The sequence below is a fragment of the Lethenteron reissneri genome, chromosome 19 (assembly GCF_015708825.2).
Source record: "Lethenteron reissneri isolate LAM-NWPU_2019-01 chromosome 19, ASM1570882v1, whole genome shotgun sequence".
Lineage (NCBI taxonomy): Eukaryota > Metazoa > Chordata > Hyperoartia > Petromyzontiformes > Petromyzontidae > Lethenteron > Lethenteron reissneri.
The window spans coordinates 7,327,740-7,350,210 of record NC_083797.1 but is presented as its reverse complement, the minus strand read 5'-3'; the positions used below and the strand labels follow the sequence as shown (position 1 = coordinate 7,350,210).

General features: G+C 46.7%; 1 protein-coding gene across 2 annotated transcripts in view; it reads right to left on the bottom strand.

Annotated features, from left to right (window-relative positions):
* Nucleotides 1-22,471, bottom strand: part of LOC133344219 (laminin subunit alpha-1-like) — a 144,982-nt gene that overhangs the window by 49,711 nt on the left and 72,800 nt on the right. For both annotated transcript variants that reach the window (XM_061554270.1, XM_061554271.1), the window contains exons 16-32: nt 21,919-22,032; nt 20,483-20,622; nt 19,320-19,406; nt 16,854-17,068; nt 16,149-16,255; nt 14,237-14,417; nt 13,472-13,608; nt 12,548-12,790; nt 11,516-11,659; nt 9,417-9,596; nt 8,662-8,847; nt 6,531-6,658; nt 5,221-5,338; nt 3,878-4,015; nt 2,715-2,836; nt 1,568-1,654; nt 761-954 (exon numbers count right to left, since the gene is read on the bottom strand). In XM_061554270.1, coding sequence (XP_061410254.1) covers nt 761-954; nt 1,568-1,654; nt 2,715-2,836; nt 3,878-4,015; nt 5,221-5,338; nt 6,531-6,658; nt 8,662-8,847; nt 9,417-9,596; nt 11,516-11,659; nt 12,548-12,790; nt 13,472-13,608; nt 14,237-14,417; nt 16,149-16,255; nt 16,854-17,068; nt 19,320-19,406; nt 20,483-20,622; nt 21,919-22,032 — 2,521 coding nt within the window. The remainder of the gene's footprint in view (nt 1-760; nt 955-1,567; nt 1,655-2,714; nt 2,837-3,877; nt 4,016-5,220; nt 5,339-6,530; nt 6,659-8,661; nt 8,848-9,416; nt 9,597-11,515; nt 11,660-12,547; nt 12,791-13,471; nt 13,609-14,236; nt 14,418-16,148; nt 16,256-16,853; nt 17,069-19,319; nt 19,407-20,482; nt 20,623-21,918; nt 22,033-22,471) is intronic.

Below are 22,471 nucleotides of genomic sequence, written 5' to 3'. Positions count from 1 at the left end.
CCTTTTTATAATTGCCAGAAAGGGGTAAAAACCTATCGTGATATTTTGATACTGCCAAGAAAGAAACTGATTGGTCCACACCAGAGACAGCTTTCTTTGATTCCTTGAAAAAAGGGATTCCTCGAAAAAAAAGGATCCCGTTTGGTGTTTTAACATCTTAACACCTTTTTATAATTGCCAGAAAGGGGTAAAAACCTATCGTGATATTTTGATACTGCCAAGAAAGAAACTGATTGGTCCACACCAGAGACAGCTTTCTTTGATTCCTTGAAAAAAGGGATTCCTCGAAAAAAAAGGATCCCGTTTGGTGTTTTAACATCTTAACACCTTTTTATAATTGCCAGAAAGGGGTAAAAACCTATCGTGATATTTTGATACTGCCAAGAAAGAAACTGATTGGTCCACACCAGAGACAGCTTTCTTTGATTCCTTGAAAAAGGGATTCCTCGAAAAAAAAGGATCCCGTTTGGTGTTTTAACATCTTAACACCTTTTTATAATTGCCAGAAAGGGGTAAAAACCTATCGTGATATTTTGATACTGCCAAGAAAGAAACTGATTGGTCCACACCAGAGACAGCTTTCTTTGATTCCTTGAAAAAAGGGATTCCTTGAAAAAAAAGGATCCCATTTGGTGTTTTAACATCTTAACACTTTTTTTTATAATTGCCAGAAAAGGGGTAAAACCTATCGTGATATTTTGATACTGCCAAGCCAAGAAAGGTCCCACGTTGTGCTGCCCCCTGGTGGTGAGGACCGTACACAGGCAGTTCCTGTTGACGAGCACGTGTCTGGGCTGGCACTGGTCGCACGCACGGCCCATCACCCCCGGCAGGCACGCGCACTGCCCCGTCGCGTGATGGCACTCGCCACCCAGGGACCCGTCGCCGTGGCAACCGCAGGACCGGCAGGGCTCGCCAGGCAACGACGGGTTGCCGTAGTAACCGGGAGAGCACCTGGAACAAGGAGGGGTGGGGGGGGGGGACAACGGCGAATGAGAGGAAATCTCGATTTAAAGCTTTCGTGACTGCAGGGATTCATCTTCTTGGTTCTTTCGGTCAAGTCACGTAGAAGGGAAATTATAAAATAATAAAAATTCAACATATTGTATTTTATTATGTTTTATTTTTATCATTTTATTATTTCCCTTCTACGTGACTTTACCGAAAGAACCAAGTAAGAGAGGAAATCTGTTGGTGGCCCAAGTCGGTCAAAGCATTGCGCGCGCACTGGCACCTTCCCTGTGCTTCCGTGCCTGTGGGTGCGTTTACTGGGAAATAAGGTGGCAAGTTGGTGCCATGTCCTGTTTCTAAATCAAGCAATTTGGCGCTGAAGTAGAAAATAAAAACCCGTGTGTCTACATCGACACTGTGTTTTACACCGAATTTATTTTCTGGATCCTAAAAACTTTTCAAGAGCGCCACGAATGGAAAAATCGCGGACCGTGCCCACCGGTCATTCAATCGCGAATTAACAGTCGGTGGTTCCCTCGACAAATCCAGCAATGCGTCGCCGATCGCAAAAGCGACACGAAGCACACGACGCCGGGTGACGAGTCAACGTTCTTACCGCTCGCAGTACTGCCCAGTGTAGCCGGTGCGGCAGGCGTCACAGCGGAAGTCGTCCACTCCAACCTGGGTGCACGTCGGGCTGAAGCTGCGACACGGCGACGATGAATGATGAGAAGAAACCCATCGGCGTTCCCTCGCTTTCGGCCCCCACAGTGCAGTACAACATCGCGTATCCGACCGACCGACACGTGTCCGCCCTGACCAATTGACCACCCAAGCCCATTATGTTTCACAAATACTAACTTTCCGCACACGACAATGTGTTCTAAGTATCTGTGCATTCATTAACTTCTCATTTAAAGCATTTTCCCGTGTTTAAAGCCGTTTGTGCAGTAAATTATTTGTACACGGTTTAACTGTCATTTTTTTCCATAGATGTTCACATATGTTCCATTAACTCAATATGCTGCGAGTCAGAAATGTGGTGTTTGTGCCATACACTAACAATACAAATGCATATGCAGTAACAGTGAATATCGACATTTAAGGAATGTCTTTCAGTGACACAGGGCTGTGTGAAAATGATTGTAAGCTGAATTACAAGTGGATTTTGACAGCACGTAAAGATAATGTGAACATAATATTTTTCATCAAATAAGATAAGAGGGAGTCAGGAGTAGAATGCTACAGAGGACAGGGAGGGAAGGGCGATGACAATAGAGTAAAAAGTGCGAACGGAGACACTGTATAGAGAGACAGAGTGAGCGAGTCGTGGGGAGAGGAAACAAGACCAGCCTTGAGCTTGGACTTGAACAGAGGGAGGGAATCAACAGTCGGCAACTAGAAATATGGGTCAGTAGAGAGTTAAGCAGCCCCTTAACTTCCCTTCAATGTGTTGTTTTCGTGTACAATAGCATGTGGTGAATGTGGAAAATGGGGACAGTTTGGTGGTGTGTTGCTGCGATGAAATATGTATGACCCTCCTGTGAATAGTACATGATTGCAAGTTTGACAGCCGGAAGAACACAACGACCATCACACAGTCACTGCGCTGAGAATTGTTTCTCAAAACCCAGGCTTATGTTTTCAAAGAGCCTCAGTAATAGCATTGTATATTTTTACAGTCTGCACTGTACCACCACCCCCCACCTCTCCCTGCGTCTCTGGCCAAGGCTTTGAAGGAGTGGTGGGAAAAGAGGCCTTACTTGTTTGGGTTACTTTTCGGGCAGGCGCATGCGGTGCAGTCGTCGTGGCGACCTTTGACCCTCCCATAATACCCTGGGGCACAGTGGTCGCAGTGATGTCCCGTCGTGTTGTGCCGACAACCCTGGTGACACGCATTCGTCAAGGTGGCACACATCCGTCGTGACAAACACTGCGACCGTGCGTGGCACTCGAACAGCGTGCGCCGGCATTCTTGTGCGAGCCGCTTGCAGTCAAGTCGTAAGACCACGAGCACCGAGTGACAAATGTGCACAGCCGTCCCGCAACGCCAAGGTAAAAGTGCAGCCATGCAATGTCTGGCTCATGCCACTTCGGGAGGAAGGTGCTCTGCTCGAGGGAGGCTTCCCAGAGAGGCCGCCTGGTAAGTAAACTATTAAATACTCTTTGGTTCTTTCGGTAAAGTCACGACGTTTCGGGCGCAACACAAGCGTCCACTGGATGACGGACGCTTGTGTTGCGCCCGAAACGTCGTGATCTATTCTATTTTATACCTACGTGACTTTACCGAAAGAACCAAAGAGTATGGATTCCTCCAGTCACGAAAGCTTCAAATCAAGATTAAATATTTTTTTTATTTTATTTTACTAGGTAGCTCTTTTTCAGAAGCGACCTGGCCACACAACATGATTGCTCAACAAAACGGCTCATCATGTGGACATTTATAGCAAACAAATACCCTAAACGCATTTTGATTCTAAATGTGGAGGGAAAAACCAAAGGACCCGGATAAAAATCTATGCGACCACAGGGTGAATGTGCAAACTCCAAATATACAGGTGTCACGGTCGGGATCTCACCCACGGCCTCCTGTATACAAATAATTTGGCCTCCTCTTCCACGCTGCGCCAGGCATTTTGGAAGAGGTGGGAGTACTCAACACTATACCACACCACACGTGACCTATACCATGTGACCTGTTGATCGACTGTGGCGTACCCATGTAGACCGCTGAGTGGCATTTAAGAAACTTGCACCATTGTTTGTAATTGCAAATCTGGCTTGATAACCGCAACACCATGAGTAGCACGCCGCTTTGAGTGTGCAAACTTCACAAAATGGCAACTCCGAGTTAAAGTGTGGACCGGTGGGAGAGCGGAAAGGTAGTGTATGCGCGTCTCATTGAAGCAAAACAAAAACAATTTACCTGACACCGTCCAGACTCGGGGTCGCATGATGCACTGTGGTTGTTGCAGTGGCATGGAATGCAAGGGCCGAGTGCGAGTCTCGGCTGTCCAGGAGCGTGTCTGGCTGAAACATCTCGGAAGAACCCTCGTGCACATTCCTGAGAAAAAAAAGTGTGAAAGCAACCGTTTTTTAATTAAGCGCAAAGTAGCAGTCATGTTTCCGTGTATCATATTGAATTTATTCAATATGGCATTATCCAATTAAATAAACACACATTGGTCAGAACATTTTTTTTTCTTTCAGAGCGCTTCAAGCAAAGTTCGACGAATAGATTCCACACCAATTGTGGGATGCATTAGTCACCCTTTGGGATTCTAAAAGTACAGTACATTCATTCATCTGTCAAACAATTTAAACAGAATTTGCATTGGAACTCTTGTGTCTGTGTATCCCTGTTTAGAGACCGGCAAAGTGGAGTCGTTGAGGGTGTGTGGGGTGAGGGTGCGATGAGTATGTGTGGTGAGCGTGTGTGGTGAGGGGGTGGTGGTGAGGGTGTGTGTGCTGAGCGTTGAGTTGTGAGAGTGTGTGTTTAAGGTACAGAGGTGTATGTTGAGGGTACTCGTTGAGGGCGTATATTCAGTTTAACACGTAGTCGGCTTTCGTGACCAATATCATCCATAAGAGGTTTTTGGGTTAGATCGCGTAAATATATAAATGTGTCGTTAAAACCCGCCACCACCCGGCACAGCCAAGTAGTAAGGGTTGTTACGTAAACACAACGTGGCCAATTCGTCACTAGTACAGCACACTGATGTGTTGGAGAGCCAAGCCACAATATTTACAAATTACTCAGTTTGTGCTCAGTATTCAGTGTCGGGTGGTGGCGGGTTTTAACGACACATTATATATTTACGCGATCAAACCCAAAAACCTCTATTAAGAGCTTATATTATAATTATTGGTGTGTACTGTCGGTGTCTATTGCCGTATATGACGTGGGCGTCTGTTGCGGTGGTGTATCGTTGGCGTGTATGGAAGGTGCGTTTTAACGGTGTATGTTGAAGGATTTTCTTGGTTCTTTCGGTAAAGAACGGCTGCTTTTGTTGTGGCCGAAACGTCGTGAGAATTTATTGTATGATGTTTTATTTGTATTATTTAATTATTTCTCTTCTACGTGACTTTACTGAAAGAACCAAGAAGATGAATCCCTGCAGTCACGAAAGCTTTAAATCGAAATTTATGTTGAAGGAATTGACTGTGGGCGTGTCGCGCCGTGCGTGTGTACAATGGGCGAGTTTTGGGGGTGCGTATTTGGCAGTGGCGGTGTGCGCGCGTCGGGGGGGGGGGGGGGGGGGGCAGGACCTGACAGGAGAGGCCGCTGTAGCCGGCAGGGCACTCGCACTGCTCCACCTGACACGCTGGCTGCAGGTGGCTCGACCCATTCCCCCTGGCCGCCACTTCTAGCGACACCTCCGAGATTCTGCGGCCCAAGCGGTCAGAGCACAGCGCTTCAACAGAGCTCGCACACACTCCTAGGTTATCCAGATATGTGTGTGTGTGTAGATATATCAGACCTAACAGAGAATGGTTTGGCGACAAAAGAGATTGGTGCCACAAGGAGGTCCACCTACTTGAGAATTTTGGCACGAGACAGTGGAAAGTGGAAACAAATGACGATATGTACAGGGGACATCTACGGGCTATCTGCCCATGGATTGTTGATGATGAGAAATATGCAAAGGCAATCTTTCACCTAAACAATGACAGCTGGGTGGGCATAATTTCTGGCTATGCCAGCTACCCTGCAACAGGGGTGCAGTGGATTTGCACGGATGGCTACGTACGGTGCGAATGGAGTTTAACATGCATTAGTAAACTTTTAAACAAGCGGAGTTCTGAGATAACCCACTGAGTGGTGCTGGAGAGCCACCAAAGACTGAAAGATGCACATTATTGCACTAAATTTTGGCTTAAAACTTTCGTGACTGCAGGAAATATTAATCTTGATTTAAAGCTCTCGTGACTGCAGGAATCCATACTCTTTGGTTCTTTCGGTAAAGTCACGTAGATAGAAATAATGAAGCAAAAATAATACAAAATTATAAAAAAACTAAAAACTCGCGACGTTTTCATCGCAACACACAAGCGGTCGTCATCAGGTGGAGAGATGACGACCACTTATGATGACGATGACGACCGCTTACGTGACTTTACCGAAAGAACCAAATAATATTATTGCACTAGTTGCAAATAGCAGCTGATGCACAAATTATCTACTCCCAAAAGGCCGTGTGGCAGATGGATTGTGTGGAACAAATACTTTTATTTTTTTACGTAGAGACAGATGTATGAAGAGGAGACGTACTGTGTCTGCTGATCTATTCTCAACTTTTTTTAATGGCTGCTAAGGCATTGTAAGGATGTCCCTTGCCCAAGCCAATGTAGCAAGATGCACGGCACTTAATTGCCGTGATTGTAACGTCAATTCAGACACGTTGACTTCCCACGGTTGCCACGTGTGCGACAGGGTCGCCGAGAAGTGGCGATACCGCAGTGTGCATCGCACGACATGAGATCCACGATCAAGCGACACTGTGTCGCGATGCGTAAAACGATGTCGCGGCTACGCCAACGCACATGGTGGCGGTGGTGTCCACGTCGATCAAAGTCACCTGCTTTCGGTCATGCGGCTGCCATAGGAGGCCTTGATGAAGATGTCCCCAATGCCGCCGAGGATGGACATGAAGTCGGCGCGGCTCACGGGCTGATCGAGGACGGAGTTGAAGTAACGCCACTCGTGCTGGCGGTCGTACAGAGCAGGGGGTGGAGAGGGGGGGGGGTGCAGGGGGTCACTTGGTGAGCGTGGCCCTCACGATGCTGGGGAACAATGCTGCCGTTTGTGCCGACGTGCATCTAACGCGGCGCACCGCTACGATTTCCACTTCAAGCTCCAGTGGCGGGTTGACTTGAAGGTGGCCCAGGCCATTTGGGCTTTGATGACGCAAGTTGGTGTGGCAAGTTCGGCGGATGACATCGGAGCTTTGGTATTCGCTGAAAAGGATTTGATGTTTTGTATGGTTGTAATTCTTGGCATCGCCTGCGTTCGGAGCTTTTGTGAGACGAAAAAAAAATGCAGATGCAGTGGGTTGCAGTTTATGAACAGTTCTTTGAGAACTAGGAATTTGTCGTCAGCTACAAAATACGACTACAATCAGAATTTTGATTAAGAAATTATCCGAATGCCACTTTATATCAAGACGCAGTACAAAACAATGGGACCGACTGTGTGGGGACAGTCACAAAGGGAGGTAATGATGCAAACGTGTTTAAGTGAAGCCGTAATTTGTTCTATCCTCCATTTTGTGGAGAAGAACAGCATGATGTAGAACACTGCAGGTACATTCATCAAGATAACAGCATGATGTAGAACACTGCAGGTACATTCATCAAGAGCCACCCCCTCTACGAGGTGATAGCTGTCACACACATGTCACTATCATGTTGGTGAACCCCCCAATAGGGGGTTGAACAATAAATTGCCCTGGAAATTTCATGAGTTGTTTCAATTATATTACAAAAAACATTTCCGTGAAGCTTAGTCGTACCGCTCGTGGCTGCAGAGTTTACATTAACCCATTGCATGCAGCACGCATGGATCATACAATCATTACTCTTACACACGTGATTCACTACATGTACGATGAGCTTGATCATGATCATCTTCATAAACTATGGACATTTTTTTCTTTTACCTTGCAAGGCCCACTGAGCTATGTAGCTATTTTCAGAAGCGACCTGGCCACAAACCACAGCTCAATGAATTGGCTTATCATGTAAAAATCTATAGCAGTCAGATACTTCTAAACGCATGATTTCAAATGTGGAGGGAAAAACCGGAGGGCCCGGAGAAAAATCCACGCAACCACGGGGAGAGCACGCAAACTGCAAATATACAGGCGTTAGCGTCGGGATCGAACCCACGACCTCCCGTACAGCAGGCAAGGTCGTCAGCATTTCACCACCTTCCGTCAGCTTATGACCGTGGACGGGAGCGAACATAATTCTGCTATGGTTCTTGTTCTTTGAGGCAGGATTACGACTGCGCTCAATCTCAATACTTTTTGTTCTACACCTGATTCTGCTGCCTCTATCCACCTGGTTCTCCATGTTCCCCTAATCCCGTTTCCTCACGTCTTTGTGTTGCATCGCCAAGTACGGGATCATGTCTGAACTCAGCTCCATAATACGGCCGATTGTGAAATAATAAATTAATCGAAGATTCATTCGACCCCTTAATGTCTACTACTCGAACCGAGCATAGCAACAACAAAAAAACATTCTACACAACAAAGACTCATTTCCTGACAGCGAGTTAAGCCGCACCACCTCTACATAATAATAGGCTCAATCAACTATTCTACACAACAAAGACTCATTTCATGACAGCGTACTTCAGCCGCACCGAACCTCACAAAAATAATATTCAGGGCCTACCTTGGCTCCTCCCACCCTCAACCAGTATATATACAAATACTGTGTTCTTGGAATTTCTCTCACTTGATACAGCTATCGTGCTGTGACGGTTCCACCTGAAGACGGAAGCTTGTGTTGCCTCCGAAACGTCGTGATTATTATTTTCTTTTTATTTTACTTTTATTAATTTTAATTTTTTACCTACGTGACTTTACCGAAAAACACCTAAGAATATGAATCCTTGCAGTCACGAAAGCTTCAAATCTAGAAAGAAACACAACAACCACTTGCCAAATTTTTCGTGGGCGAACACAGAGCGCACGCGGTTACCTCCGTCATGTCCATCTGGTGCTGCGTACGTTGTCCAGGGCGCGGTGGCGCCATGTCGCGATAGATCAGAAGCTCCTTGTTGCGCCCGCCACGGAGCAGCACCTGTGGCTCTCGGTCTGAACGGCCGCTCCCATCTTCGGCCTCGAAGTACACCGTGTAGCGCAGCTTGCCCCCGTAAGCCGTGAGCTGCGGGGCAGGAGAGATTGCCACCACCACCATGGTTCTTTCCGTCGAGCACAATCTGGTAGCGTTAACTTCTTAACGCTTTTACAGGCTCCCTTCACCAAGTAGGCCACGATCTTACTTGCAAATAAATGGACAAGAGATGTAAAAAAAAAACCCAAAAATCAACAATTCTCTCCCGATCAAGCTTCTAGGTATCATGTCGTGAAGGATCCATTCAGGTCTCTCGCAGAGCGGTGCGACTCCTTCGTGTTGTGTTAGAGAAGAGCCCATGGAAGGGGATATCAGAGGGCTATCTCTGACAGCCCTTCAAGTGGCGACCTCTGGTCCACACAGTGTAGCACTTTCCCACCCGGTCTGCACGCGAGAGAAATGTGCGCTGCATGACGCGCAAGCAGATGCTTAATTCTCAGAGCTGAAATATTGTCCAAAATCAAGCGCAGAATCGAATGTAACGTTTAGTATTCTTTTTTTGCTGTTGCTTCGGTCATTTTAGATGCACATTCACACGGACAGCTCAACGTTGAGCCTGCAACAACGTGCAGTGGGCACGCGGCAATCGTCAAACTCACCTTGGGCCCAGTGAATTGCGAGGGCAGTTTCCAATAGAATGGCTCGTGGTGCAGCGTCCTCAGCACCTCCCCGGCATGCAGGATCATCTCTGGGTGTTGGTAGCGCACGCCAGACACGGTCTCTCTCTGCCCAACCTGGTTGACGACCGGCATGGACCGCTGTCCCTCCACCATGAAGACCTAGGAGAGGCGGCGGCATTGGCAATTCAAGACCAGAATGTCACCACCCCTGGCCAAAGCCGCCGATGCCAACACCACACCTCATCGCCAACACTTTTTGTTACCCTCCGTTAGATCCCACGCAGCCGCTGCGTAGTTGACAAGCGGGCTCCAAGATCTGCCCTAACAGTACTCGACCAACTGCTCTTAGGTCTTCCCCCTTGATCACCGGACTTGTATGTATGCACGCATGTTGAACCTCTTGCGCACCCCACATAGCCAAACATGCTAAATCGGAGGTGCGGGAAAAGGATAAACTTAGCAGAAAACTCATTTCTAAGGAAAATTAGTTTTCAATCGGGATTTAAAAGTGCAAAGCTTCAGTGGCTTCCTAATATCGGAAACAAGAGGGTTCCATCTTCTTGTCGAGGAGACAGACCTGTTCTCCACCTGAGGACGGCTACTTGCGTTGTGGCCGAAACGTCGTGAGAATTATTTTAGTATGTTATATTTTTATTATTTTATTATTTCCATTCTACGTGACTTTACCGAAAGAACAAAGAAGATGAATCCCTGCAGTCACGAAAACTTTAAATCGAAAAGAGGGTTCCAAGCAGCCGCAGCCTGGCGATCATTGGACGGACATGGTCAGGACTTACGGAGACCATTCCAATACGTGGATTAGATTTGGCAGGTTGGCGCAAGTGAATGGAGTCACTGAAGAGTAAACTTAACACACAGCGTGGTCCAGGTAGAGGTACTGCGCCAAAACATCGGCAGACATTGCATCGTCTCGATAGAGATGATATTTTATTTTATTTCAAAGCCTCTAAATGTATCCCACCGATCGTAATTCACTTATTTAAATCGGCTAACACTCTTCCCTGTAAGATATGGAGCAAATCGATAGATAAGTCAACTGTTGAGTGCAAGAAGGTCATAAGAAACAATGGGGTGTCTATAAATGGATCGCCATGTATATGTGTGCAAGCAGGGAGCAGCTGTGGACCGAAGCACGAATAACATTGAGTGATACCTTCATGATGCATGCATTGAATGAAACGCATAAGAATGTGTTGTTTTGACTTTACATCACCCCTGCAGCCACTAGAGGCACTATCGCTCACTATAAATTCAAAAGGACCAGAATCTTGATTTAAATTGCATTCCCGGAATCACGACAATTCAGTGAATCGGTATGGAGGGTAAATCATTCCAGCCCTGTTAGGTAGCCAAAGCAATGGTGGGAGTTCATTAACATGTTTTTTTTTAAAGGAGAATTGGGTCATAAAGTGAATGCAGTGAAAGTGAAATGTTCAAAAAGAGTGTTTCAGGGCCGAGAGAAGGGGTTGAACCAATTTAAAAAATACATTGTTTTTTGTGAATAGACGGAGGCCCCATTTAAATAGACTACTTGTATGAAACAAATAGCTGACCACTGAACACAGCAACACTTTTAAATTGAATATAAAAATAATGCTATACTAAAATGCTTTTTAAAATGTTTTTATTCGTAAATGAATATATAATCTGGTCTCAAAAGATGTTGATGGCTCATTGTACATCGGGTCAGTCGAGTATGTAAACAGAGAGTCCATGGCTCATGATTTATTCATGGGCATATTTGTGAAGTGCAACCAATGAAATGGCCCAGAGTGCACCACACCAATTGCACGATAATGACATCTTGAACTCGACGCTCTTCCTGCCAGTGCAATCACATCGAGAGTAATGCATTTTCGGAGGGCCGCATTTCAAATCACAACATGTTTTGAGAGAAAAATCATAAAATAAAAACGGTCCCGACTATGAAATGTAAACTACGAGGACACTAAATTTGGTGGTCCGTATAAGCAAAGCAACTTGTCCACCAAATCCAATACATGGCAAAAAGAGGGCAAACTGTCGGAGTGGCAACTCGTGGGACCGGCAGACCTCACCTGCATTCTGACAAAGCCCTGGAGCTCACGGCATACGCTGGAGACGCCGAAACAGAAGCAGGCTGTGCAGCCGCGCGGGTCCTCCCGGTTCAGCCCAAACGTGCCAGGCAGGCACGCGTCGCACCTCGTCCCACCGACGTTCTCCTGCCGGTCGGCAAGGTTGGCGATATCAATCAGCGCTACCGCGGAATCATTTTTCACGATACGACACAGGACGATACGGTATCACGCTTTACGACGTGACTGTGAAATCGTATTTAAAAAAAACTATTTCGGTATTGTTGTGCTCTGCTGTATTTCTGGTGCAAATAAAGAGGACATAATATGTTCTTCAGCTGCAGTTCACTCAACATAAGCCCCGCCACGACTTTTTCTGAATCAAGACATAAATTTGTGTTCAACGCAAACGCCATTAAACCGAGACCAATTAAATAATTGCCTTGCCTACGAACACGCAGATGCCACGCGAAATTGCCCTCACCCCATCAATTACCTTCACGTACATTTCAGGAAAATCGACGTCATACACGCAAACCCATGCGACAAGCGGCAAAACGCTGCGAAAGCTCGACACCGTCACGGGCCATGGTGGTGAGGGACAATTCAACCCTGGCGAAGGACAAGAGGAACTCTTCAAAGAGTATACTGTTAGGTTTTTTCGGTAAAGTCATGTAGGTAAAAAATTAAATTCAAAGTTAATAAAAGTAATAATGGAAATAAAATAAAATAATAAATCACGACGTTTCGGAGGCAACACAAGTCTCCGTCATCAGGTGGGACCATCACAGCTAAAATTACTGCATCAAGTTAGCTATGACGGTCCCACCTGATGACGGAGACTTGTGTTGCCTCCGAAACGTCGTGAATTATTATTTTATTTTATTTTCGTTATTACCTTTTATTAACTTTGAATTTAATTTTTTACCTACGTGACTTTACCGAAAAAACCCAACAGTATGAATCCTTGCAGTCCGAAAAAAGCTTCAAATCTATCTTCAAAGAGTCCTCCCCTCGCTCGCCCCAGGTGCCCACCTTGCAAGCGCACTGGCCAGTGCGCTCGTCGCAGCCGCACCGCGAGCCGGTCGGCGGCACGGGGCACGTGTTGTCGCGCGTGCCCTCCGGGTGGCACTCGCAGGGCCGGCACGCTGGGTACCCCCAGCGGCCCTGCGCGCACTCCCCGCACGTGCGGCCCCCGTACCCCTCGAGGCAGGAGCACTGCCCGCTCGCTTCGTCGCACCGTGCCCCGTGGGAATGCGCTGCGCTACAGTTGCACGCCTGTTGGGCAGTGGGAAATGAAACAAGGACGTGCAACCCGTTATTTGTTTTACGTCGCGAGAAAGGGTGTGAAATCGTGGAGCAAAGTCACACAACGTTTTTATAGCCAGGTAGAAAACTCGAGCTTGTATGTGGTATTATAAATTGTCCACAGCACCCTGTGTTTTATGTTGCACTGCTGCAACCATGCAGGACATTACTCACTTCCCAATCGTTACCCAATTCCCAATATGATAGAATTTTCTATTACGCAATTTTGAGATCATATATATTTTTGGACACTTTAATAAATCAAAAAGTCGGTTGTATAATTGTTAAACACTGTACATTACCTTCTTCCAAACTCTCTGGGCCAGTATCAACATCTATAAAATATGGCTAAAATACACCGCACACCACCGATGTAATTTTCTACACTATTGATAATCAAGAAATTGGCAAGATTTTTCAGAAAAAATTTTGTGAAGATCAACATTTTCTTGCGTGTAAATTGGGCCCTATATTTCAGTCAAAGCTGCATACAAAAAATATCATTGGCAAAAATCAATACACATGCTGTAAATGATGCAATGCTTGCAAAATACAGAGTTTGTCATCGTGTGCCAAAGAGGCAGCGTTATGTCGATATGGCCTATAGCGGTGGCAGCGGCGCGCCGTGTGCAAGGTGCTTGGTTCACGTACGCGACACCCGGCGTGCGGGTTCAGACCCCAGTGGTCGTCGATGCAGCGGTGGCACCGCGTGCCCTCAGTGTTTGGGGGGCACAGGCAGCGTCCCGTCTCCTGGTCGCAATGGTGGTTGGTGTGCGAACAGTTGCACGCTGCCAGACACAGGTCACCACCGCACACAAACACCCATCTAATTTTAGCAATTTGATGGATTGATTATCGGTTGGGCTAAATTACACAGCTTGGCTAATTAGACATTTGGAAAGAGTCAATTATACGATTACCAATGGAAAAACGTCACTTGCTTGACTAATCTGGCAGTCAAATATGACTACTTAATGAATAGACGGTGCTTGCCATCGTCTCCTGTCAAGTAATGTCGCAATGTTTCCTTGTTGCAAGGGCATGATGCTCTCGGGCAGGGCCTCCCGGAGGGCAGAGGGAAAAAGGGGGCAATTTGCCCTGGGCTGCAAACAAAACATTCCCTCCCTCCACATATGCACCTTTGTTTTTTATGTTATTTTATCAATAAAGTGGATTTGAAAACGAATTTCTTTAGAACTGCTTTTTGTGTTTAGTTTGTCGCCCTTCCCCCACTCCTCCAATTAGCACGGTTGGCTATGTACGGTGCAAAAGAAGTTCTACATACATACATACATACAAATAAGCCCCCCCCCCCACCTCCACCACATGGCATTCTGCCCCAGGCCTCCAATGGAAAGATTACGAGGCCCAGTTGAGAGTGACATCGTCGCCCCCCCTGCATCTTCTTCTACGCACGTGTGCAGCCGCCCTCCTTGAATCCATAGTGGCCAGAGGTGCAGCGGTCGCAGGACCTCCCCTCCACGCCCGGCCAACAGTGGCACCTCCCGTCGGCAGAGCAGGCGACGCCTGCCGTGCCCACCGGGTGGCAGGGGCACGGGGAGCAACCGGCACCAGAGCTCAGGCCGTAGAAACCGATCTGAAAGCGGCGACGAAAACCCGCGGGGCAAATGACGATTTATGTGTACATGCGAGGGATTACTGGTCAGTAAAGATAAAGAGTTTTGTTGAGAAGCGGTAAGCACGCCTGTGCGTGTAGGCGGGTCCTATTGGGCTCAGGCAAGAAACCACATCGTTACAGGCTGGGGGCCTTTGGAAACTAGAGGTCGGTGTTTGGTTGCATAAACTATGTTTTGTGAAAAAAATGTCAATGTATGAATCTATGGTGGGCGAACTAAAGGGAAAAAAATATCTATAAAAGATGATTCATGCAACTGGCTACAGATTCGTGAGCCAATTAACATTAACGTGTTCAATTAGTTGTTTTTACATTTTACATGTGCAACTATAAAGCCACGATTGCTTTACCAATAAGGTACATTTATTTCCAAAAATGTTACCAAATATACTTGGTGCATGCTTGCCAACATATTTCATGTGAACATTTGAATTACTAGAAATATGGTTTCAGGATAGTATACATCTTGACAGTAATGCAAGGGGCGTTAACCTTCACCTTCTGCACATGAGTCACTGTACATTTTAACTACTTGATGTACATTGAAAAAACATAGTTATATATATAAAAAAGTAGTTTTATTGCAAAATGAATCAATTTCCCAATTTTAGAAAAGTCTCAATTTACATTTATTACAGCCCTTTTGTTAACCCACCACTCAGTATAGGCTTCCCCCCATGCTATGACGGTCAAGGAGGTTGTTTGACCATACTTCACTTTTGTAGCCAATGAGGATTGATAAAAGGGAGAGTGTGTGCCCAAGACTAGTTAAAATATCCTCCATGGTTCAGATATCATCGGGTCACAGATGTCATAAATGTTGCAGTGCGTTGAATCAGAAACGTGTTTCAACGGTTAAAGACACAACAAAAATAACATTTTCTTCTTCTTGGTTCTTTCGGTAAAGTCACGTAGAAGGGAAGTAATAAAATAATAAAAATAAGCAGCCGGCTGCTTGCGTTGTGGCCGAAACGTCGTGAGAATTATTTTATTATGTTTAATTTTTATTATTGTATTATTTCCCTTCTACGTGACTTTACCGAAAGAACCAAGAAGATGAATCCCTGCAGTCACGAAAGCTTTAAATAAAAAAATGACATTCGTCGTTAAATAAAAAACTTGCTGGTGTTTGCAGCACGGGACTGATCCTAGCAGCGCAGGGAGATACATAAGATGGCGGTAAAGGCAGTGGCAAGAGAAACCAGAGAAACACAGCAAGATGAGTGCAGTAGGAAAGTTATCACATGTACAAGGCACTTGTCAATCAAGCATTGCTCATCATTTCCATTCATTTAAAAAAAATCCATTTCGATCTCCCAATGAAGTGTAAACCTTCACGAAAGACAATGGCCTGCGGGGGCAGATATCACAGAGCTCCCTCCAAAATCCCTTCTAGGTGATATTTGGCAAAAGCAATAGCGGCAGCACTTTTCCACCCCACTGACCAATATTTAAATTCTCGAAGGTGGAATTGTGGTAATGTGAGAAAACTTAAATTGAATGCAATTCTTCCTGCAGTCTTTGGTGACCGGGTTGAGACCATGAATTCACGAGGTATTGAGAATCGTGTTTAATTAGAGGCGTCTGCCTGGATTCAAATGAACCAGGATCTCAGTTTCCCGGCCACCCCTTGCACGTTCCCCTTGAGCCAATGAGCGAAGAGAGCCGAGTACACGAAAGCGCAGCTCTCACCGCGCACTGCTCGCACGTTCGGCCGACCACGTTGGGGCGGCACGGACACTGCCCGTTGATGCGGTCGCACTGAGGGGAGGTGGCTCCTTCGGGGTGACACTGGCAAGCTGTCGCACGCACCACACAACCGCAAGAGTTTCAGCGTCGTTCCACGTCCGATTTTGAACGGATTTCATAAAGCAGCGCTCGAGTTGAGGACGATTATTTTTGTCAACCATTTCAAAATATGGAAAATGTAAAGGTTATGGCATGCATGTGTGTTTGTGTAAATACAGTATGCAAATAAATTAAGTTAATTGTTTGATATGTACTAAAAACATAAATGCATGCAAGAAATAACATTGCTAAATGATATTAAAAAAACTTTTTGATGTAATGTAACATGGTAAATGTTGGGTCCTCACTTGCTGACAAGAAGCTTCTATTAGTTATGTTATAGTCTTGGTTCTTTTGGTAAAGTCACGTAGACAGAAAATAAAAATAAAATATTAAAATTAAAAATTAAATATGAAAAAGAAGGAATTAATTGAAATCATAAGAAATGTTTTTTTTAATCTAAGTGACTGTACCAAAAGAACCAAGAATATGAATCCCTGCAGTCACGAAAGTTTTAAGTAAAAATTTAGTTATGGGGGTAACGTAGGGCGGGTGTGGGTGGCCGCTCTGGCTGTACCATCCACAACCCTGCCTCGACTCCTCCCTTACGCTGGCAGCCGCCCGTGCCGGTGGCGTCCCCGTAGAATCCGTGGGCGCAGTGCTCGCAGTGGAAGCCGGCGGTGCGCTCGCGGCAGCGGAGGCACTGGCCGGTGAGCGCGTCGCACACGCGGCCACCTCCCCGCGCCTCCTCGTTGCCGTTGCACTCGCAGCGGCGGCACGAGCCGCCCGGGGAGCCCGGCTCGCCGAAGAAATCGTCCGCGCACCTGGCAACCCCCCCCACACCACCACCCCGTTAAAGGATGGCAGCAGCGACGACAGCACAGCAGCAGCCGCCGCGGCGGCGGCATCAGGCTCATCGATACCGATGGGCAATGCGGCGAGCAAAAAATAAAGTTGAAACTTGTAACAGATCGACGACGGAGCCATCCCTCGGGGTACGGCGAATCGGGGCGACCGCCACCAAGGGTCCCCCCGTGCTTTGGGGGTCCCTGTGCTTCCACGGCACGGTGTCAGATTCAATTATTCCCGTTTAGTTTGAAGGCGGTTGTGGGGTGGGGGGGGGCACAGGACAAGTAGGTTGCTTAACTATCCGTGTGGTGTTTTGAGTATTACCCCATTGTATCTGTGGGTACTCCAGATTTCCGTCCAGGTTGCAAAAAAATGAATTGTGGCCAAACAGGCCAAGAAGGACCTTCAATTTTGAGCGTTTGATAGAGGCGTGAACCTCTAGCGGATTTAAAAGTTTGTTGTTCAAATAAGTTAACATTTTTAGACATACAGTACTTTCCCCCCCTCCACCCTCCATACCCAAGTTACTCAATGTATCTGTTGGCAGTAATTAAGTTTTGTTCTTAAAAAAAAAAAACCTTCAGGTTACAATTTTGTTGCTGGCCAAGCGATTTTCACGAGCCGCTGGCCTTACGGACCCCGGCAAGCGCTGCCAGACCCGGATCACACGGCCAGCGGACAATTACGGCGGCCGTCAGCTTCGCGGGAAAAAGAGCGGAAACTGGCCCCTGGGCGCCATGCCCATATGCCGCTCTCTCAACGCCACGGGTTGCGAGCGTCACGCTGCTGCCATTCCCACCCTCCCCCCCCTGACAGCCTGCCAGTGGGCAGCGCAGGGGACACAAACAATCCCTGCGGTGTCCACGGAGCCGTTGGAGTGAGGCCCCTTTTTCCGGCACTCGTAAAATAGGCCCAGCTCCATCATGGGACCTCTTTTGCCAGTACCAAAATATGCTAACAGGGTTTTCCCCCTTTTTTCTGGCAACAAAACTGACACCTTTTGCAAGGGATCATGCTTACATTAACCACAATACTTGCAGCCAATCAGTTTCAAAGACAATGCATAAATTATCAGAGTATTGTTTTTTGTTGGCATTTGACTGCAAGTATTGTGGTTAATGTAAGCATGATCCCTTGTAAAAGGTGTCAGTTTTGTTGCCATAAAAAAGGTGAAAACCCCTATTAGTAGGCCCAGCTCGTTCAGTTAATGACGCTGGCAAACACGAGTAAAATGTTTTTTTTAACAAGGTTGTTGTGCAACGCTAGGATGAGGACACTGCTCGTGTGTCCGCACCATCGTGTTCGGGGCAATGAGCCACAGGGCTTTCGGTTCACCGAGCTGAAGAAATGTGAGTTTGCTCGGGAAAAAAAATATATCCCCCCTTGCACTGCAACAGCTGTTGTGAAACCCCCTTTAGCGTTCACTTCAAAAACAGTTTTTGAGCTTCAATGCAGCGTTCTAAAAATCATGCAAATGTCATGGTGAAATACTAAAACATCACACAAAGCACTTGAAGCGATGGAAGTTACCCACACTTAAACACTGGTTCATTTTTCGTAAGATATATCCACCCTTGGACAGCTAGGGGCCTCTGTTTCAGGATTAATCATGGCTTTCAAGAATACTTGGGTCTGCTATTCATTGATTCACTTTAGATCGTACCCTCCCGCCCTCCGTATTGCATAATGTATGCCTGCCATGCTTTAATTCCTTTCTGCCTTCCTTTTCCTCTCTCTCTCCTCGAGATTGTATCTCCCTCGCCTAGTATGCAGGAGGTCGTGGGTTCGATCGCGACTCTGATGCCTGCTGTATATTTGGAGTTTGCGTGTTTTTCCCGTGGTCGCGTGGATATTTCTCAGGGCCCGCTGCGGTGTTTCCCTCCACATTTAGAATCAACATGAGTTTAGAGTATGTCTACTAGAAATTTCCACGCGATAAGCCACCTCATTGAGCTGACATTTCTGGCCAGGTCGGTTCTGAAAACGAGCTATACAGCGCAGTTTGCCTTACCTGGTAAAATAAAAAATAGTCCAGTGTATCCCTCTTTCTCTCCCTCTGTCCTGTAGATCTCCCGCTCTATATCACAGCTGGGGATCGCTATAATTATGCGTGAACGTGCCGGTCATTTGGCAGATGCGTAGCCTGGTTATTTGTGTCTGTGCTGCCCATAAAAACACATATAGGCCGATAAAATAAACCATTGCCAAAAGATCTCAAGGATTCACCTCTCACAGCGGAGGCCAATGTATCCTGGTGAACACTGGTCACAGGTCAGCACCCCGCGTGGATCCTGGTGGCAGGTCGGGCTGAAACTGAATCAAACAGGAAGAACACGTTTCAAATACAGTAGTTTGTTCAACGTTACTTATAATCCACAATACAGGTTTTTACTGATGATGAACAGATTTGAAAATGTTCGTTACAAAGCAGATGATGAGTTACCTGCAGAATTGTCAAGTTACTCTCGAGCTCGCTCACTTTTATGTTTTAGTTGTAATTTACATTCGTGGGTTTAAACTGGGAATTATTGGTCAATTTGCAGAAAATGGGAATCTTACATTTGTACAATGGAATAGGAACTTACATCCTCGATTAATGTTAACGCGGACGTATATATTTTTCTGTTCATGTTGTTACATAACTCTACATCCTCCCTAACAAAAACAATCTTTAAAAACGAACCTTCGTCACATTTAGAGATAGGAGTATATGTTATCACTTTCCTCTAAGGCATGGCCTGAGTGGGCCGAGGACCATACAGTTGAACAGGGCACTCGAGACAATTCTGAAGGTGATGGCAGAGCGAATTGTACGCACTAAGCTCTTTCACAAACCCAGAAATAAAGAATGAAACGCCGTTTTATTCCATTACGCTTTGCGTTGGCGTTTGTAATAACAGGCGTCCCTTTGTGAGCGAACACGGCAACGCTGGGTCGGTCAGCCGCTTCACATTTCGGTGTATTGCGATTGGTATTCAGAGGTGTGTATGGAAGAGGAAGGGGTGGATGGAGGGGAGGGGAGGGAGGGATGGAGGGGATGGGGAGGGGAGGGAGAAGATGGGGAGGGAGGGAGGGGCTGGGGAGGGAGAGAGGAAAGCAAAGCATTGCAAAAAAAAACGAAATGATGAACGAATCAAAGTGCTGACTACACCGAGCATCTTCTTGTTTCCTCTGATCGTAAAACAAAGAGAGGGAGGGCAGGGAAGGAGGGGATGGAGGGCAGTGAAAGAGGGGAGGGAGGGGAGGGAGGAAGGAAAGGAGGGAGGGGAGGGGAGGGAGGAAGAAGGGGGAGCTGGGGGAGAGGAGTGGACTGGAGGGGTAGGGTGGGAGAGAGGGAGGGAGGGAAAGAGGGAGGAGAGGGAGCAGAGGGAGAAGCGGTGAGGCCGTACTTATTGGAGGCGATGGACAGGGGGCACGTGCACGGGAGGCAGTCGTCTGCCGTGCCGCGCGTGGCGTTGCCGTAGAAGCCCGGGCGACAGTGCTCGCAGTGCGGCCCCATGGTGTTGTGGCGGCAGCCGCTCAGAGGCAGCTGTGGGCACGAAGAGAGGGAACTACCAAACTCTTCCCAGCATTCGTGCCGAACCATTGCTCAGCAGCAAACCACGATGGCACGCATCCGACTCGCTGGGATGTGTGAACAAACGTTGATAATAACGGTTGCACCATCACGCACTGCAACTGCTCATTGGTCAGGGCGGATATTTTACAGTTGGATGTTCAATATATTGTATTGATGGACTGCGAATGATTCGAATTAGGATACAAAGTAAATGAAAATGTACAAAATAACTAAACAATCATGGTTTTTATTTATAGCCTTTAAAGCATTTTTTTTTACTTTTTGCAATTGACATGTGAACAGCTAGATTCATTCATTTTGAAAATTGCGACCCAAAAAAAAATCTGCATTTGATGATAAACGACACCCTTAATGAAATCTAAAATAATAAAATGTAAGAAGGGTACAGTATATTTCAGCACACATACATGTGTACATCCAAACATAGCCAGAGAGCAGCAAACGCAATCCGGTGCTCCGCTATCTGTCATGTTTGTTTGTGGCCTGCAGAAGGCAGTAGTGGCCAGAGTTAAGACTACAGCCAGCTTGACCATGAGCTAGAGCAGTTCCAGCCAACATTTTGTTACGTGTAATATTTGAAGTGTACTAAGTGGATACGATAACCAGATATTTAACAGCACCATTATGAGCAACACGTCATCCTTCTGATTAGCATTTGAGGTGTTCTGGTCGACACCCAGATAAAGTTTAATTTCGGAACTATAAAGTACAAGGCCGCCTTTTACCAAATCACCTGGAATGTGCCAGGTCTCGTTATATCTCGGAAGCTAAGCGGAGTTGACTTTTGATACAGCGGGTATGGGCGGCCATACATCAAACGTGGTTTTCCTGGTTAAGCTGCATGACGAGTATTTATTTTTTCAAATTTGCCTCGTGGTACTACGGCCACCTTTGTATAAATATGTCGAACATCTTTCGCACCGTAGCGTAGCCAAAACCATGTTCATCGGAGGTGCGGGGTGGAATGACAACAAGCTAAACGTTCAAGGCTCCAAGATGTCCACAAGTCATTCAGGAGCCGAATATGCCGGCAGTAGTACTCGGCAAAAAAAAGTACTGAGAGAAGAAACACACGGTTTAAAATGGGAAACCACAGTCGAATTGCAATGACTTTTGAATGTTTAACTTTGACCAAGGTGGGCCTCAAACATGTTGCGTGCGTCCCTCAGCCGCGGGCCATCTGGACATCATCCACGAGACCCTGGCGGTGGCTTTGCTCCTCGCTCCGTGCGGCGGTGCCCTCACCATGCAGTCGCCGCTGAGGTCATCGCAGTCGTCGGCGTGTCCGTGGCAACGGCAGGGCTCGCACCGCCCACCGTGCAGGGTCCCGTCCACGCGCCGGTGTCCCCGCATGCACGACTGCAACCGCGGGAACACGCGGGCCAGGAGACCGGAGGGTGGGGGGGAGACATCAGAACCCAGGAGAACAGAGGGGGATCGGAAGACGAAGGAAAAGCCAGGAGAACGGAGGAGGGGGCATCGGAGCACATGGCACGAGCCAGGAGAACGGAGGAGGGGGCATCGGAGCACATGGTACGAGCTAGGAGAATGGAGGGGCCGAGATAAGAAAAGAATAAACAAGTATAACCCGTAAAAACAAAGTTTTTCACTATAAATCCTTTATATGCGTGGCGGCTAGAGTCCTCTCGTCCTCTGGCTTGAGATGGCTGCCACTTATGGGTCAGATGATTGCATTGCACCATTAAGCAATTGGTAATTAAATATAATTTTTTGTCCTAAAAAGTGTAACATTTTGGAAAAAAAAATTCACAAACATTAATTGTCACGCACAACGAGT